Raw genomic sequence first — 19,873 nt, 5'->3', positions numbered from 1 at the left:
TGGTGCAGGCTCGAAGGGCCGAATGGCCTACTCCTGCACCTAATTTCTATGTTTCTATCCCACTTTCTCATCCACTCCCTACACTTTAGTGGCAATTTATAGAGGGCCAATTGACCGACAATCTAGTACCTCATTAGAATGTGGGAGGAAACCAGAGTAACTGGAAAAATATGGCCGGTTTCAGGTTGTGACTCAAGGGTCCCGGCGCGAAACGTCACCTGTCCGTGTTCTCCCGAGTTGCTGCCTGACCCGCTCAGTCACTCCAGCACTTAGTGTCATTTTTTGGAAGGCATTTAAAAATGTAGTCAATTATTGTTGAAACTAAAACAAATTTGCATTCAGGAGATATCCACAAATCGTGATCTGCAGTTCCTCTATCCATGGATTTTTCTAATGATGAGCACAAAAAGCTGGAGTAACACAGCGGGTCAGACAGGGAGAACACAGATAAATGACGTTTCTGATCGAGACTGAAGTCTGAAGAAGGGTCTCAACCCGAAACGTCACCTATTCCTTTTCTACACCGATGCTGAGTTACTCCAGCATTTTGTGTTTATCTTCGGTGTTTATCTTCGGTTTAAACCAACATCTGTACAGTGTGTACAGTGTGTATGGTGTACAATTTTGGTCGCCTAATTATAGGAAGGATGTCAACAAAATAGAGAGAGTACAGAGGAGATTTACTAGAATGTTCCCAGGAATGAGTAGGTTAACCTATGATGAGCGTTTGTCGGCACTGGGCCTGTACTCGCTGGAGTTTAGAAGAATGAGGGGGGACCTCATTGAAACTTACAGAATAGTGAAAGGCTCGGATAGAGTGGATGTGGAGAGGATGTTTCCACTAGTGGGAGAGTCTAGCACTGGAGGTCATAGCCTCAGAATTAAAGGACGTCCTTTTAGGAAGAAGATGAGGAGAAATTTCTTTAGTCAGAGGGTGGTGAATCTGTGGAATTCTTTGCCACAGAAGGCTGTGGAGGCCAAGTCAGTGGATATCTTTAAGGCAGAGATAGATAGATTCTTGATTAGTGCGGGTGTCAGAGGTTACGGGGAGAAGGCAGGAGAATGGGGTTCGGAGGGAGAGATGGACCAGCCATGGCGGAGTAGACTTGATGGGCCGAATGGCCTATTTACTGCTCCTATCACTTATGACCTTATGACGGATTTTTCCCGTTGTTTTTCATGAAGCAACTGGAGGTGGTCATGATGCTTACCCTGCTGGTCCTCCTCAGTTTGGCTCCCGCAAGCGCAGCGGCAAGCCCCGACCCCGAGTGACCCTCGTCACCTCTCACCCCAACGCTTCCCCCAACCGGCAGTGGAGGAGGGGGTGGAGGTCCACCTGCAGAGGCTGGTGGTGGCCCCGGCAGAAGTGGAGGTGGTGCAGGACCACCAGCAGGGGGGGGTGGAGAGCAGGTCACCTGTGTCTGGGGCCCACCTGGACCAACAGGGCCAGCTAGAATAGAAATTAAAAGACATTCAGTCATGGGTTAATCCATCTCAAGAGCCTCACTTCCATGCAACATGGCCCAAACGTTCTCAAACACCAAAACATGTTATTATATAAAGATTTATAAATTGTTAATGCTTCAATGCTGTTAAAATTTAATCCGCACTTCTATGGTTAGTCACTCGGTATGTTCAATATTATTGATTAAAATAATAGTAATAAGTCCATTAATATATTGTACGAGTTATTTTTGAGACAGGTGGTTAGTATATGTATCTTCCCTTCTAACGAGGGCTATTTTAAAGGACTAATAGCCCTGTCCCACGGTACAAGTTCATTCCAAGAGCTCTCCCGAGTTTGCCCTGATTCGAACCAGAGATTTACAGGTAATGGCCACTCGTCGGTACTCGGGGCTCTCGTGGACATTTTTCAACGTGTTGAAAAATCTTCACGCGTCTCCCGTGCTTACCTACCGTTAGCGAGTCTTCCCGAGTACCTGCCGTTAGCGTTACGAGCCGCTAAGAGACGTCCCCGAGCTCCGACGTACCCGCTACGTTCATTCTCCGTGCTTACCACGAGTTTGATTTTTTTTAAACTCAGGAGAGCTCTTGGAATGAACTCGTACCGTGGGACAGGGCTATAACATGGTAGATGTCAAAATATTCATTGACGTGCTTTATATTTGTCACCTAAACGTTTAAATCTTTCTTCTCTATCTACATTAAAATAAAGCATCAAAAGTAGCAAAAAAAGTAGCATCTTCGGGAAGGAAGCTTGGTGAAAAAAAAGCACAGAGTGCTGGAGTAACTCAGCAGGTCAGGCAGCATCTCTGGAGAACATGGATAGGGGATGGTTTGGGTTGCGATCCTTCTTCAGACCGATTGTGGAGGGGGGTGGGGGGAGGGGAATGAAAGCTGGCAGAGAGGAGGGGCGTGATAGGTGGATATAGATTAGAGGGGGCTGCTTGGCAGATGGACAAAGGCCAACGATGAAAGGACAGAAGGTGTGAGACAAAAGACCTTTGTCCAAACATCTGCCTAGCAAACCCTCCCCCACCTCGCCTGTATCCACCTATCACTCACTTGGCTTTGCCTTGCCTCTCCTCTCTTCCAGCTTTCTCTGCATTACCCCACAATCAGTCTGAAGAAGGGCACTGACCCGAAACATCACCTGTCCATGTTCTCCAAAGATGCTGCCTGACCCGCTGAGTTACTCCAGCACTCTGTGTCTTTTGTGGTAAACCAGCATCTGCAGTTCCCTGCTTCTATAAAGCAGGCCGGACCTTCCAAAGGTTGGTGATTGCGAAACATTCCTGTTTTGTAGTGATTGTAATGGACATTACAACAACCAGTAATCAGAATCCAGATTTCAGATTTTTTTCAGATACAGAATAAGGGAGAAAACACAGTCTATACTGGCTAAAAGATATCTTAACTGTAAAATCTTTCATTTAAATTAATTTCCCTCCTGGGATAAATAAAGTTCTATTGTATCATATCGTAAATAATATCAAACTGAAGAAAGTGAACCAGTCCTTTAAAATCTTATACAAGTCAGTATGAACATCTAAAAACAAAATGATTCTGCATTCAAGCCAAGCAAAGAGCAGGAAATTAAACGAGATGCCGTCAACATGACCCACAGCAAGGTGGCCTGTTGCCCGTGTTGCCCCACTTACCCAAGCGGGTAACAGAGGCTGAAGCCATAGATACCATAGGAGATGGGGTCTTCTTGGACATTGGTGCCTGAGAGAGGGCGGTGTGAAATGGAGGGGATGTAACACAGATTGGGGCAGGATGGTAAAGCTGCTGGGCAGGGAATGATGGTGACGCTAACAGTGGGCGGTGAACATAGGGGCCGCATGGACCACTTGAGGTTGGGACGTGACATTCAGGGCCAGATTCTAAGCAAGAACCTTTGGTATCAGTTCTTCGACGGAAAGAGGAGCTAGTTGATGCTAAAAACCGGTTTTCATCTTGACCCTCCTGGTTGGCGTGGGAGGGAACTGCCCGCATCACCTGACCCTTTGGCCTTTTAATCTTCCCAACCGGCAGATGAGTCAACGGGTGGGTGATAGGAAGAGTGGGCTGGGGTACGCCAGGCTTGTGGAGAGGAGAGGTGGCCCGCAGATGGGGGGATGGGGGGAGAGAAGATGCAGCAGGGGAACGCGGGCAGGTTTAGCTGGTAGCGGGGAGGAGTGGAAGGGGGCTGAGATCAGAGCGAGTGGGATCCGTCGGACTCGCTGCCTGGTGGTCCCGGGGTTGCGCTGCACTGGAGAGAAAGCGGAGCTGAGGGACGTGGAGAGTTGCAAGGTGGAGGATCGAAGGCATTGGATGTCCAGCGGCAGGCCCCTTGGACGGGGAGAAACAATGCTGGTCGGCAAACATGGGCTGAGCAGAAGTGGCAGAGTCGAGGGAAACGGCCCTGGCGTAGGGCGGAGGGGGGGCCGTTGCCGCCGTCCTGGTTACGGTGTAGGTATTGTACTCAGGTGGGGGAGACGGACTGTGAGAAGGAGAGGGGCCAACTTTGAACTGAAGAGTGGAAACTGGGCAACAAAAGCAAAAGAAGAAGAAACAATAAGTGAAACATCTTAGAAGTCAAAACAGAAAAGAATTACCAAAGTTTAAAATGTTCCGTAATTAAAAATCAAAGATGAAAAACATGCTGAGAGAGGGCATGGGGTATTAATTATACATGGCTGTATTTTCAGCCCGACAAACTGTAGGATATTTACTATCTACGGGGAAAAAATCCCACTTTGAAATGCGATATCTATATCAGGGGAATAAGGGGTCAGCCATTTAGAACGGAGACAAGGAAACACTTTTCACACAGAGAGTTGTGAGGCTGTGGAATTCTCTGCCTCCGAGGGCGGTGGAGGCCGGTTCTCTGGATACTTTCATGAGAGAGCGAGATAGGGCTCTTAAAAATAGCGGAGTCAGGGGATATGGGGAGAAGGCAGGAACGGGGTACTGATTGGGGATGATCAGCCATGGTCACATTGAAGCGGCTCGAAGGGCCGAATGGCCTACTCCTGCACCTATTGTCTATTGTCTATTGTAGGTTAAAGTGTATCAAATCTTAATGTGTATAGAATCAAGGAATGAAAAAAAGTATTAAAAGTGAGGTATTGCACTTTAAGTTGAGAGCAACCTTTGAAAAGTAAAGAAGCAGGCTTAACATTGACACAGTAGACACAAGATGCTGGAGTTACTCAGCGGGACAGGCAGCATCTCTGGAGAGAAGGGATGGGTGATGTTTCGGGACGAGACCCTTCTTCAGGCGTATGAATTCTGGTTAAGGGGCAATTTGAACTCTTAAAAAGAAATACAAAAATTGCATCTGCTGTTTTTACAGGATGTGAACTCTTCCTTGCCTCGAACTATGTGATAATTCGTTATTTTGGTGCATGCCAGTGGTAGCAATATCCTCGAGCTAGCAAGGAGAGAGCAAGGATGCCCAGGGTTGTGAGCCTGAGATGAAGGGGATTGATTGAGGGGGATAAAGGGCAGGGAGCTGGTGAGGGGTGATGAGAAGCGTAGAAACTCTAACTAGGCCCTTGCACACAAGCTGAGAACTTCATCAGCATCGGTACATGAGTGAAGGGCAGGCAACGATGCATCGATTTGTTATTCACAAACTCTTGAATAAAAAGCACACGTTTCTCTCTGTATCCCACATACCCTTTGACTATTACCCCTTTGAAATGGATTATTGATCCCAGGAATAAGTAGGTCAACTTATGATGAGCGTTTGACGGCACTGGGCCTGTGCTCGCTGGAGTTTAGAAGGATGATGGGAAACCTCTTTGAAACTTACCGAATAGTGAAAGGCCTGGATAGAGTAGATGTGGAGAGGATGTTTCCACTTGTGGGAGAGCCTAGCACCAGAGGCCATAGCCTCAGAATTAAGGTTCCTTTAGGAAGGAGATGAGGAGGAATTTCTGTAGTCAGAGGGTGGTGAATCTGTGGAATTCTTTGCCACAGAAGGCTGTGGAGGCCAAGCCAGTGGATAATTTTAAGGCAGAGTTAGATAGATTCTTGATTAGTATGGGTGTCGGAGGTTATGGGGGGAAGGCAGGAGAATGGGGTTAGGAGGGAGAGATAGATCAGCCATGATTGAATGGCAGAGCAGACTTGATGGGCTTAATTCTGCTATCACTTGACCTTTCTTTGGTAATGGCCCAGGGATACTGACTGTACACTGAAACCCTGTCAGATTCAGCTTCATAGATTACATTTTTACATATAGGGTCCTACTTTATTTCAGTAGTTATAACAAAATGTGTTAATTTTGCCTTCGGCTTTAGGGAGACAGTGTAGAAACAGGCTCTTCGGCCCACAGAGTCTGCTCCCACCAGCGATCACCTCGTACACTAACACTATCCTGCACAATAGGGGCACTATCATTTTATCAAAGGCAATTAACCTACAAACCTGCACGTCTTTGGAGTGTGGGAGGAAACCGAAGCACCTAGAGAAAACCCACGCAGGTCACGGGGAGAACTTGCAAACTCTGTACAGACAGCACCCGTAGTCAGGATCGAACCAGGGACTCTGGCGCTGTGAGGCAGCAACTCTACCGCTGCACCACCTAATTCATTAAGATCAGTTCTATCAATTAAGGACATGTAGACATTGTCACCATTTCCAAGAAATTTCAACTTTTTGCTTATAGAATCATATGTTGAATGGACCATTCTGGAAATAGAACCACATATGTTGCTACATGTATGTAGCGCGTTTTATGCCAACATTCAGTTTTAAAATTCTTGGCTGGGTCCAGATACACGATATTGGGTTTTTGCCAAAGGACTGAATCTTTTGAAATTTACATTTTCACCTGTGTCATTGTGGGATTTGAACCCTAGTTAAAAAACGTTTGCATAGCAACAGGCATTGTATAGATGCTGTCAGAATATAGGCACATCGGTTGCCTTACCACCTCAAAATCGGTGTCAGAGGTTATGGGGAGAAGGCAGGAGAATGCGGTTAGGAGGGAGAGATAGATCAGCCATGATTGAATGGCGGAGTAGACTTGATGGGCCGAATGGCCTAATTCTACTCCTATTCCTTGCGACCTTGTGACATAACCCCACAGCAAGACTTCACTTCAAAGCACATCTAACAACAACAATTCTACATATTACACCCAGTCCTATGACCTGGGGACACATTTTTTCCAAATAACAGATTTAAACATAGACAAGACAAAACAAATTCTCTCAGAAGGTCATAACTCTCCAGAATTCTTCTTCAAAGGAACTTGAATATTGTTCAAGTGAATATTGAGCATTGAGTATAGAAAGAAGTTGGGATGTAATGTTAAAATTGTACAAGGCATTGGTGAGGCCAATTCTGGAGTATGGTGTACAATTCTGGTCGCCCAATTATAGGAAAGATGTCAACAAAATAGAGAGAGTACAGAGGAGATTTACTAGAATGTTGCCTGGGTTTCAGCAACTAAGTTACAGAGAAAGGTTGAACAAATTAGGACTTTATTCTTTGGAGCGCAGAAGGTTAAGGGGGGACTTGATAGAGGTCTTTCAAATGATGAGAGGGATAGACAGAGTTGACGTGGATAAGCTTTTTCCATTGAGAGTAGGGAAGATTCAAACAAGAGGACATGACTTCAGAATTAAGGGACAGAAGTTTAGGGGTAACATGAGGGGGAACTTCTTTACTCAGAGAGTGGTAGCTGTGTGGAATGAGCTTCCAGTGAAGGTGGTGGAGGCAGGTTTGATTTTATCATTTAAAAATAAATTGGATAGGTATATGGACGGGAAAGGAATGGAGGGTTATGGTCTGAATGCAGGCAGATGGGACTAGGGGAGAATACGTGTTCAGCACGGACTAGAAGGGTCGAGATGGCCTGTTTTCCGTGCTGTAATTGTTATATGGTTATATGGTTGAATGCAGGGTTGAAATTATCCTCACATCAGTCGTTGCCCTGTCAAATGGCAGAATGGAAAATGCTTATAACTCACTAACAGTGAGGCAGCGACTGTAGAAATAGATATAGAGGTAACGTTTTATACCGAGGACCCTTCATCAGAGATATGAAAGAGTGAAATGTTTTCACTCAAGTGTTTCCAATCTTGAGCTGTTGATATTTGAAAACCTTTCTTTCGCATATGCTCATTAAAGCTGCCTAATTGTGTTCATAAATCATAGGTACAGAATAAGATGATAAGATCATAAGGATAGGAGCAGAATTATGCCATTCGGCCCATCAAGCCTGCTCCGCCATTCAATCATGGCTAATCTATCTTTCCCTCCTATCCCCATTCTCCTGCCTTCTCCCCCATAACCCCTGACACCCGTACTAATGAAGAATCTATCAAGAATTCCACAGATTCACCACCCTCCGACTAGAAACATAGAAACATAGAACATAGGTGGAATAGTAGGCCTAAAGGAACGTCCTTTAATTCTGAGGCTGTGACCTTTAGTCCTAGACTCTCCCACTGGTGGAAACATCCTCTCCACATCCACTCTATCCAAATCTTGAATTAGGCAATCCATCCTACCGAGTCTACTTCATGAAAAACAACGAGAAAAATCCATGTCATAAGGTGATAGCAGCAGAATTAGGCCATTTGGTCCATTAAGTCTACTCCGCCATTCAATCATGTCTGATCTATCTTTCCCTCTCAACCCCATTCTCCTGCCTTCTCCCCATAATCGTTGATGCCCTGACTGATCCAGAACCTGTCAATGTCTGCTTTTAAAAAAATACCCAAAGACCTGGCCTCCACAGCCACAGAATAAAAGGACATACCTTTAGAATGGAGACGCGGAGGAATTTCTTTAGGCAGAGGGTGGTGAATCATTGAATTCATTGCCACAAGCAGTGGTGGTGATTGTTTACCTAATCTATTCCCCCTCATGATTTTATACAGCTCTATAAGATCACCCCTCATCCTTCTGCACTCCAGGGAATAAAGTCCTGGCCTGCCCAACCTCTCCCTGTTACTCAGGCCATCAAGTCCTGGCAATATACTCCTGAATCTTCTCTACACTCTTCCCAGCTAGGACAGTTTCTCCAGTCTATCTTTATTTCACGGTGTTGTGTTTCTCCTGAACGATTGAGAAGACTAGGCTTGTATTCACTGGAGTTTAGAAGGATGAGGGGGATCTTATAGAAACATATAAAATTATAAAAGGACTGGTCAAGCTAGATGCAGGAAATTTTTTCCCAATGTTGGGCGAACCCAGAACCAGGGGCCACAGTCTTAGAATAAAGGGGAGGCCATTTAAGACTGAGGTGAGAAAAACCGTTTTCACCCAGAGAGTTGTGAATTTGTGGAATTCCCGGCCTCAGAGGGCAGTGGAGGCCAAATCACTGGATGGATTTAAGAGAGCTCTAGGGGCTAGTGGAGTCAAGAGATATGGGGAGAAGGCAGGCACGGGTTATTGATACGGGACGATCAGCCATGATCACAATGAATGGTGATGCTGGATCGAATGGCGGTGCTGGCTCAAAGGCCATCCAGCGATTTGGCCTCCACTGCCCTCTGTGGCAGGGAATTCCACAAATTCACAACTCTCTGGGTGACTTGATGGGCCGAATGGCCTAATTCTACTCCTGTATGACCTTATGACCTTCCCTCCCTATCTTCCGGCTCACTAATGTGCCTGTCCCACTTACGCAACTTTTTCGGCGTCATAGGTCGTAGCAGGTCGCCGAAATTTTTCAACATGTTGAAATTCCAGCGGTGACCAGAACAAGGTACGACTCTTTGGGCGACTACTCACGACCATACAGGCTTCACCCCGCGACATGTCGCCAGGGTGTCGTCTGTATGGTCGTGAGTAATCTCCTCAGTCGCCCAAAGGGTTGTATCGTCCTTCTGGTCACCGCTGGAATTTCAACGTGTTGGAAATTTTTGGCGACCTGCAACGACCTACGACAGGTGCCGGCAGTCACCGAAAAAGTTGCGTAAGTGGGACAGGCCCATAACTCTTCTGCCCTGGTAGTGTAACGTACACACTGCCGTGGGAACGTTACACCCTTCTGTTACGTACCAATACTGATGGTATTCATAGATCGGAGAATCCCGCATAAAACTATAAATGTTGACCTGCTACTGTGTACTCACACTTTTAGCTTCACCCCTCGCTTGCAGCACAGAAACATGAACAGAAATAACATTTGTATTTGTATCCTGCCCTCGTTTCTCCCACCAGCTTATTCTTAGCCCCTCTTCCCATTCAGAGAATCCACTGAATTCAACGGCAGCGTTTCCACCGGGCAGGATGTGGAATTTGACACGGGGCCCGGGAGGAATATTTCTATTCTCCTCAAAGCCAGAACAATAAATCCCTTAAAGGATGATGAATGAAACTGCTTAATGTCAGGTGTAACTGGGTACATTTCACCGGGACTTGCATCAGCATCCTTCACCTCCATACGATGCCAATTTTCAATTGTAACTTGGCTCACCCTCAGGTTTACTGCTGTGTTAACATAGAAACATAGAAAATAGGTGCAGGAGTAGGCCATTAGGCCCTTCGAGCCTGCACCGCCATTCAATATGATCATGGCTGATCATCCAACTCAGTATCCAGTACCTGCCTTCTCTCCATATCCCCTGATCTCTTTAGCCACAAGGGCCACATCTAACTCCCTCTTAAATATAGCCAATGAACTGGCCTCAACTACCTTCTGTGGCAGAGAATTCCAGAGATTCACCACTCTCTGTGTGAAAAATGTTTTTCTCATCTCGGTCCTAAAAGATTTCCCCCTTATCCTTAAACTGTGACCCCTTGTTCTGGACTTCCCCAACATCGGGAACAATCTTCCTGCATCTAGCCTGTCCAACCCCTTAAGAATTTTGTAAGTTTCCATAAGATCCCCCCTCAATCTTCTAAATTCTAGCGAGTACAAGCCGAGTCTATCCAGTCTTTCTTCATATGAAAGTCCTGACATCCCAGCAATCAGTCTGGTGAACCTTCTCTGTACTCCCTCTATGGCAAGAATGTCTTTCCTCAGATTAGGAGACCAAAACTGTACGCAATACTCCAGGTGTGGTCTCACCAAGACCCTGTACAACTGCAGTAGAACCTCCCTGCTCCTATACTCAAATCCTTTTGCTATGAATGCTAACATACCATTCGCTTTCTTCACTGCCTGCTGCACCTGCATGCCTACTTTCAATGACTGGTGTACCATGACACCCAGGTCTCGCTGCATCTCCCCTTGAAATTCCTTGAGCATATAATGGGCTGCAGTCAAAAGGTCATGTGATAGGAGTAGAATTAGGCCATTCGGCCCATCAAGTCTACTCCGCCATTCAATCATGGCTGATCTATCTCTCCATCCTAACCCCATTCTCCCGCCTTCTCCCCATAACCCCTGACACCCGTACTAATCAAGAATCTATCTATCTCTGCCTTAAAATATCCATTGACTTGGCCTCCACTGCCTTATGTGGCAACGAATTCCACATGCCCCACCACATTTAAATGCTGCTCATACATTTTCTCACGTGGTTTAGTTTAGAGATACAGTGCGGAAACAGGTCCTTCGGCCCACCGAGTCTGTGCCGACAAGCAAGCCCCATACACTGGCACTATCCTATACACAAGGGACAATTTACAATGATTACTAAAGCCAATTAACCTACAACCTGTATGTCTTTGGAGTGTGGAAGGAAACCGGAGCACCCGGAGAAAACCCACGCGGTCACGGGGAGAACGAACAGACTCCGTGCAGACAGCACCTGTAGTCGGGATCGAACCCGGGTCTCTGGCGCTGTGAGGCAGCAACTCTACCGCTGCACCACCCTGCTGGCCTTGAAACACAAACAGCCTTGTAAGGAATTTGGAACATTGTGAGCAGTTTTGGATCCATTATCTAAGGAGGGATGTGCTTGCATTTGGGGGGGGGGGGGGGGGGGGGGGGGGGGGGGGTTCCAGAGGAGGGTTAAAATATGATGAGCATTTGACGTCTCTGGGCAGGAGTTAAGATGGATGAGGGGGGACCTCATTAAAACTTACAGAATAGTGAAAGGCTAGGATAGAGTGGATGTGGAGAGGATGTTTCCACTAGTGGGAGAGTCTAGGGACAGAGGTCATAGCCTCAGAATAAAAGGATGTACCTTTAGACTGAAGATGAGGAGGAATTTGTTTAGCCAGAGGGTGGTGGAACTATGTGATTCATTGCCACAGATGGGTACTGTTATGTGGAGATTGTGGAGGCCACATCAATGGGTACTTTTAAAGCAGAGATTGACAGATTGTTGATTAGTAAAGGTGTCTACGTTTTTGGGGAGAAGTCAGGAGAATGGGGTTGAGAGGGAAAGATAGATCAGCAATAATCGAATGACAGAGCAGACGCGATGGGCTAATTCTGTTCCTATGCCACATATATAGAATCATACAGTGTGGAAACAGGCCCTTCAGCCCAACTTGCCCACACCGACCAACATGCCCCAGCTACACTAGTCCCACCTGCTTGCGTTTGACCCATATCCCTCCAAACCTGTCCTATCCATGTACTCACTCTATATTCATGACTGCGTAGCCGGTCACAGTGCGAACTCCATCATCAAGTTCGCTGACGACACCACTGTTGTGGGTCGTATCATTGATGGGGATGCGTCAGAGTACAGAAGAGAGATCGAGCAACTGTCCATATGGTGCCAGCACAATAACCTGGCCCTCTACACCAGCAAAACCAAGGAACTGATTGTGGACTTTGGAAGGAGTAGGATGGGGACCCACAGTCCCGTTTGAAAGGGTCAAGAGCTTCAAATTCCTGGGCGTGCACATCTCTGAAGATCTTTCCTGGTCCGAGAACACTAATGCAATTATCAAGAAAGCACATCAGCACCTCTACTTCCTGAGAAGATTACGGAGAGTCGGATTGTCAAGGAGGACTCTCTCTGACTTCTACAGGTGCACAGTAGAGAGCATGCTGACCGGTTGCATCGTGGCTTGGTTCGGCAACTTGAGCGCCCAGGAGAGGAAAAGACTACAAAAAGTAGTAAACACTGCCCAGTCCATCATCGGCTCTGACCTTCCTTCCATCGAGGGGATTTATCGCAGTCATTGCCTCAAAAAGGCTGGCAGTATCATCAAAGACCCACACCATCCTGGCCACACACTCATCTCCCCGCTACCTTCAGGTAGAAGGTACAGGAGCCTGAAGACTGCAACGACCAGGTTCAGGAATAGCTACTTCCCCACAGCCATCAGGCTATTAAACCTGGCTTGGAGAAAACTCTGATCATTAATAACCCATTATCTGTTATTTGCACTTTATCAGTTTATTTATTCATGTGTGTATATATTTATATAATGGTATATGGACACACTGATCTGTTTTGTAGTCAATGCCTACTATGTTCTGTTGTGCTGAAGCAAAGCAAGAATTTCATTGTCCTATCAGGGACACATGACAATAAACTCACTTGAACTTGAACTACCTGTCTAACTGTTTCTTAAATGTTGAATTAGCCCCTGCCTCAACTACCTCCTCTGGCAGCTTGTTCCATACACCCACCACCCTCTGTGTGAAAAAGTTACCCCTCAAATCTTTCCCCTTCCCCTTAAACCTAGGTCGTATGGTGAACAAAGCATTTCACTATGGTTAGGTACAAGTGAGAATAAAGTATCATTTATTCATTCAAGTTCCATTCATTCATTCATTCAAGTTCCATTCATTCATTCATTCATTCATTCATTCATTCATTCATTCATTCATTCATTCATTCATTCATTGATGTCCATATATAATATTGAATGAAAACTTTGAACATTTTCTGGGGCTGTACATTTCTATTACAGTGAAGCTCAGGATCTGAATCAACATCAATGAAATAAACAGCTCACCAGACATGGACGCTCGCCGATCTCTCTCCATCTGCTCATGACGTTGTTCCATTATCTGCCTAAAGAAGTTTTACAAAAAAATTACTGACATGATCTATTTAAGGTAGTGGTGAAACAATATTTTATTAATAAATAAACATGACCTCAAAGTGTGGCCAGTTCCATGGCTTAGTTTAGTTTAGTTTAGTTTAGAGATACAGCGCGGAAACAGGCCCTTCGGCCCACCGAGTCCGCACCGACCAGCGATCCCCACAGGTCACGGGAAGAACGTACAAACTCCGTACAGATCGAACCCGGGTCTCTGGCGCGGCAAGTGCTGTACAGGGCCTGTCCCACTGTACGAGGTAATTCAAGAGTTCGCCTGAGTTTCCCCTGATTCGAACTCGGAGAATTACGGTAATAGCCGTTCGTAGGTACTCGGGGCTCTCGTGGACATTTTTCACAGTGCTGAAAAAACTTCACGAGCTTACCACGTTTCCCGAGTAACCGCCGTTAGCGTTACGAGCCGCTATGGGACATCCACGAGCTCCGACGTACCCGCTACGTACATTCTACGTGCTTACCACGAGTTTGATTTTTTATTAAACTCGGGAGAACTCTTGGGTAAACTCGTATAGTGGGACAGGCCCTTAAGGCAGCAACTCTACCGCTGCGCCACCGTGCCGCCTTGTGAGAAGTCAGAGTGAAATTCTTTGCTTGCACACCCAGGGTATACAAATAGTCACCATGTAAAGAGTGCTGCTCACATTCACTGCTTTGAGAATCAAAGAATTTTAAGTTTTCAACTGAAAGGAGAATTCTGGACAAAACATGCGAATGTTGTGTTCTACAACCCGCTAGGACAACTTTTCAATGTTGTTCCATTTATTCAATGAGTGTTGGAACAATGTGTACGTTTGACCCCAAAATCCACACGTACAGCACACAGCCTGCAGTAGACATGTATCTAATATAAACACAAAATGCTGGACTATCTCAACGGGACAGGCAGCATCTCTGGCGAGAAGGAATGGGTGATGTTTCGGGTCGATATATCTTCTCCGCCTGGATGATTAATTGGAGCTGATCAGTTTGTTGTGATGTGAATTTAGATGCTGACTGATCTTAGGTGGCCAGCTTCCCAATCCTGTGGCCACGTGAAACAGGTTTCTGTATTGATTAGTTGGCTTTGAGCCCTAAACAACTTAAGGGCCTGTCCCACTTACGTTTCCTTGGCATGCAAATTACACAACCTCGTGGTCGCGTTGAGGCACACGGGCATTGTGTGGCCTCGCGGGGCCGGTCCCACTGAGAAGCGCGGAGTGGTATGGAGTTGGCACGACATCGCGCGGGACTCTGAAATTTTTGTAGCGAACAAAATGTTCGCGCGCCAACTGACGACCAAAGTGGGACAGGCCCAAGACCATGGCGCGACGCAACGTCTCACCAATCGCCGAACTCGGCCTGGGGCTCACGGCCGTTGTGGTCCGGATCCGCCCCCACTTCTACTCCCAGAGCGGGGCCAAGAATATTGAAGATAGACACAAAATGCTGGAGTAACTCAGCGGGATCGGCAGCATCTCTGGAGAGAAGCAATGGGTGACGTTTCGGGTCAAGACCCTTCTTTCAGACTGAAGAAGAGTCTCAACACGAAACATCACCCATTGCTTCTCTCCAGAGATGCTGCCGGTCCTGCTGAGTTACTCCAGCATTGTGTGTCCATCTTCAAATGACGTCACGAGCTCCAGACGGCTGTGCGGGCGCATGAAATCGCGCGGGACCATCGTGGGACCGTCGCGCCTCAACGCAACCATGAAGTCGCGTAATTAGTGTGCCAAGGACATGTAAGTGGGACAGGGGCTTTACACAGCTAAAGGGAAAATAATCAGCACATCAGTGGAGGGCTGGGAACTAAAGTAGAGTGCAAATTGCTATGGGGCTTCACTCAGTTTTCAGATGTAAGTCAGTCTTACTCCATAAACCTATATGTTATTTAGTTTGGTTTAGTTTATTGTCACGTGTACTGAGGTACAGTGAAAAGCTTTTGTTGAGTGCTAACCAGTTAGCGGAAAGACAATACATGATTACAATCTAGCAGCTCACAGTGTACAGATACATGATAAGGAAATAACGTTTAGTGCAAGATAAAGCCAATAAAGTCCCATCAAAGATAGTCCGAGGATCTCCAATGTAGTGATTGTAGTTCAGGACTGCTCTCTAGTTGGTGATAGGATGGTTCAGTTGCCTGATAACAGCTGGGAAGAAACTGTCCCTGAATCTGGAGGTGTGCGTTTTCACACTTCTGTACCTTTTGTCTGATGGGAGAGGGGGGAAGAGGGAGTGGCTCGAGTGCGACTGGTCCTTGATGATGCTGCTGGCCTTGCCGAGGCAGCGTGAGGTGTAGATGGAGTGAATTGAAGGGCGGTTGGCTTATGTGATGGTCTGGGCTGCGTCCACAATTCTCTGCAATTTCTTGCGGTCTTGGATGGGGCTGTTCCCAAACCAAGCTGTGATGCATCCCGATCAAATGCTTTCTATGGTGCATCTGTAGAAGTTGGTGAGAGTTGTTGGGGGCATGCTGAATAAGTACGGAGAATTACACTTTATCATTTAAGCTTCAGGGATTGAAGAACTTGTATGGTCATATTAGCTTACACAGCTGGATGTTAAAATAAGAACATTTTGTGCTAGAATGTGATAAATTCAGAAAGCTATTTTTTTCCCAAATAAAAATCTTTAAAATAAAAACAAGTGATGGTCAATTTGTGCTTGAAATTTTACATATTGTAAAAGTTAGTTAACTTATAAAATGTGTATATCTAAACTCTTATCTCTTTCTGTCAGTTGTACAGTTCTCAATCTGCAGCAGTTTTAAATATTGTTATTGTTAATAGTAATGGTCCAATGTTTTATTTTAGAGATACTGCGCAGAAACACTCGCTTCGGCCCACCGCGCCCACACCGACCAGCGATCCCCGCACATTGACACCACATACACTACACTTGGGACAATTTACAATTAAACGAAAGCCAATTAACCTGCAAACCTGTACGTCTTTGGAGTGTGGGAGGAAACGGAAGATCTCGGAGAAAATCCACGCAGGTCACGGGGAGAACGTACAAACTCCGTACAGACAGCGCCCGTAGTCGGGATCGAACCTGGTGCTGTAAGGCAGCAACTCTACCGCTGTGCCACCGCGCTTGGTGGTAGTTGAGAAACATTCAGCCTTTTTGTAAAATAATCAATTTTAACAAGCGCTCCATACAGAGCAATCAATTACTCTGTAATCAATAGAGAGTAAACAAGTATTGCATACAAAATATTACATACAAAATAAAAAGCATTGCAATTCATATAATATATGAAAACGCTGTCCACAATAATCTTACAGAAGGTGTTGTAATTGGGTTTTTTTACCTCCGCTGCGCTTCCTGATCTTCAGAGGGTGGTCCATTCTGGACCTGACGTTGCACTGTAGGACCTGAAAGAGAAGATCAACATTTTAATCTCCATCTTCATTTCTGTTGATGGTAATTCAATGGGGTCATCCAACATCAGGGTAAAATAGAAAACAAGTCTGCAGTCTTAAAATGGTGGTATTTCTGGTAATGAAGGGATCTCTGAGCAGATGGTGGACATGGAGGTCCCGTGCATCTGAATGGTGAGGTCAAAGTTCCTAAAGTGTTCCTTCAAATTGGTCAGATCCATTATCTCCCTGATGAGTGGGAGTGGGAATTTCCTGGAGAGATAAGGAACCACGGATGCTGGTTTACAAAACAAAAGACACAAAGGGGAATAGATCGGGTAGACACACAGAGTCTTTTGCCCAGAGTAGGTGAGTCGAAGACCAGAGGACATAGGTTCAAGGTGAAGGGGAAAAGATTTAATAGGAATCGGAGGGGTAACTTTTCCACACAAATTCTGGTGGGTGTATGGAACAAGCTGCCAGAGGAGGCAGTTGAGCCAGGGACTATCCCAACGTTTAAGAATCATTTAGACAGGTACATGGATCGGACAGGTTTGGAGGGATGTGGGCAAGTGGGACATTGTTGGCCGGTGTGGTCGAGTTGGGCCGAAGGACCTGTTTCCGCGCTGTGATTCTATGACTGTAAGTGCTGGAGTAACTTTGAAGAAGAGTCATATGAGGAAAGATTGAAAAGACTAGGCTTGTATTCACTGGAGTTTAGAAGGATGAGGGGGGTCTAACAGAAACATATAAAATTATAAAAGGACTGGACAAGCTAGATACAGGAAAAATGTTCCCAATGTCGGGCGAGTCCAGAACCAGGGACCACAGTCTCAGAATAAAGGGTTACAGTCTTAGAATAAAGGGGAGGCCATTTAAGACTGAGGTGAGAAAAAACGTTCTCACCCAGAGAGTTGTGAATTTATGGAATTCCCTGCCACAGAGGGCAGTGGAGGCCAAGTCACTGGATGGATTTAAGAGAGAGTTAGATAGAACTCTAGGGGCTAGTGGACTCAAGGGATATGGGGAGAAGGCAGTGATGAAGCCGAATAAAGTCACAAAAATAAGAAAATATTAAAATAGGTTTCTGGGCTAGCTTACAGCTTATCTTTATTGTCAAATTAGGCTTGCCTCAGGTTGCGGTGTGTGAGATAATAAATACCATAACATTGTCTCCCAAGTGACAAGCAGAGAGGAACTAGATCTCTTTGAAGTAAGATGCCGTAAACCAAATGGCCAATGTTTATGAGGGACCAAATGACAGAGAGGAAGCAGCGAAAGAGCTAGGGTGATCTCTGTGAAGATAAAATGTCGTAAACCAAATGGCCAATGTTATCTTGTACCATGTGACAAAAGGCCTTTGATGTGATGCCTTTTCCTGTACCTCTGACCATGACTAATGTCTGTGGAATGTGCTATGGTGACAAAGAAACACTATATAATGCAATGTAATTCTGTTGTTCAGAGAAGTGGACGGAGGACGGTCAAGTGTCTGTATTGGTCACTTGACTGGAGTTCTCCCTCCCTTCCATCGGCCGATGTTAAGTAAAGTTTTGAACTGGTCTACCAAACAGTTTGTGTGGTGTCTGTTTATTAAGAAGCGAACCTGGTTTAGTTGTTAAGAAAAGTAGCTTTTTCAGCAGGCACGGGTTATTGATTGGGGACGATCAGCCACGATCACAATGAATGGGCGAGTGCTGGCTCGAAGGGCGTCCTCCTGCACCTATTTTCTATGTTTCTATGAGTCCTGGCCCGAAATGTCACCTGTCCATGTTCTCCAGAGGTGTTGAGCTACTCCAACACTTTGTGTTCTTTGTGTTGGAAGGAACTGCAGATGCTGGTTTACACCAAAGATAGACACAAAATGCTGGAGTGACGCAGAGGACAGGCAGAGAAGGATTGGGTGACGTTATGGGTCGAGACCCATCTTCAGACTTCCTTCTTCTGAAGAAGGGTCTCGACCTGAAACAATACCCATCCCTTCTCCCCAGGGATACTTTGTGTCCTTTTGTGTAAATCAGCAGCTGCAGTTCCTGGTTATTGCATTTGGACTGAAGTTTGACATTGATTCATCAGAACAAGTCTAATACAGTAGCTTTCAAAACCCGGTATCAAACCAGATGTCAGATCCTATTGTGGGAAGGAACTGCAGATGCTGGTTTAAACCGAAGATAGACACAAAAAGCTGGAGTAAAAGCCCTGTCCCACTGTACGAGTTCATTCAAGAGCTCTCTCGAGTTAAAAAAAAATCAAACTTGTGGAAGCACGTAGAATGTACATAGCGGGTACGTCGGAGCTCGGGGACTTCTCTTAGCGGCTCGTAACGCTAACGGCAGGTACTCGGGAAGACTCGCTAACGGCAGGTAAGCACGGGAAAACTCGTGAAGATTTTTCAACATGTTGAAAAAAGTCCACGAGAGCCCCGAGTACCGACGAGTGGCCATTACCGTAAATCTCCGAGTTCGAATCAGGGCAAACTCGGGAGAGCTCTTGGAATGAACTCGTACCGTGGGACAGGGCTTTAACTCAGCGGGACAGACAGCATCTCTGGAGAGAAGGAATGGGTGACATTTTGGGTTGAGACCCTGCTTCAGACTGGTCAGATCCTCTTGTGTTTGTGTACTACCTTTATGGATGCAGCATTGAATTTTGACAAAACAGTGAACATGTTTGAGCATTTCTGCCAATATTTTCCACATGACGCCAAATTTATTCCAGATCCTCTCTGCACAAGGCATGTTTATGCAAAGATGCAGCTTGAAGCATGAGGTTTCTCACTATCTACACTAATTATGCCCTTCGTCAATTCATGTTCCTCAGTCATTTCTCTTCTCCGCTTCCTAGCGGCCTGGTGGCACAGCGGTAGAGTTACTACCCTATTGTGTCAGAGACCCGGGTTTGATCCCGACTACGGGTGCTGTCTGTACGGAGTTTGTACGTTCTCCCCGTGACCTGCGTGGGTTTTCTCCGAGATCTTCGGCCTCCCACACCCCAAAGACGTACAGGTTTGTAGGTTAATTGGCTTCAGTAAAATTGTAAATTGTCCCTTGTGGTGCAGACTCGATGGGCCGAAGGGACTGTTTCCACGCTCTAAACTAAACTAAAAGTGAAAACAAACCCAGTCTATCCTGTCTCTCCTCACAAGT

At 45.9% G+C, this 19,873-nt stretch overlaps 1 protein-coding gene across 4 annotated transcripts in view; it reads right to left on the bottom strand.

Moving 5' to 3' along the window:
* The window catches only part of evl (Enah/Vasp-like), a 201,585-nt gene that overhangs the window by 52,240 nt on the left and 129,472 nt on the right, over nucleotides 1-19,873 (bottom strand). For all 4 annotated transcript variants that reach the window (XM_033026500.1, XM_033026502.1, XM_033026501.1 and 1 more), the window contains 3 exons: nucleotides 16,679-16,742; nucleotides 13,282-13,340; nucleotides 1,212-1,450 (listed from right to left, as the gene is read on the bottom strand). In XM_033026500.1, the coding sequence (XP_032882391.1) occupies nucleotides 1,212-1,450; nucleotides 13,282-13,340; nucleotides 16,679-16,742 (362 nt within the window). The remainder of the gene's footprint in view (nucleotides 1-1,211; nucleotides 1,451-13,281; nucleotides 13,341-16,678; nucleotides 16,743-19,873) is intronic.

The sequence above is a fragment of the Amblyraja radiata genome, chromosome 9 (assembly GCF_010909765.2).
Source record: "Amblyraja radiata isolate CabotCenter1 chromosome 9, sAmbRad1.1.pri, whole genome shotgun sequence".
Classification (NCBI taxonomy): domain Eukaryota; kingdom Metazoa; phylum Chordata; class Chondrichthyes; order Rajiformes; family Rajidae; genus Amblyraja; species Amblyraja radiata.
This window is presented reverse-complemented; position numbering and strand designations above follow the sequence as displayed.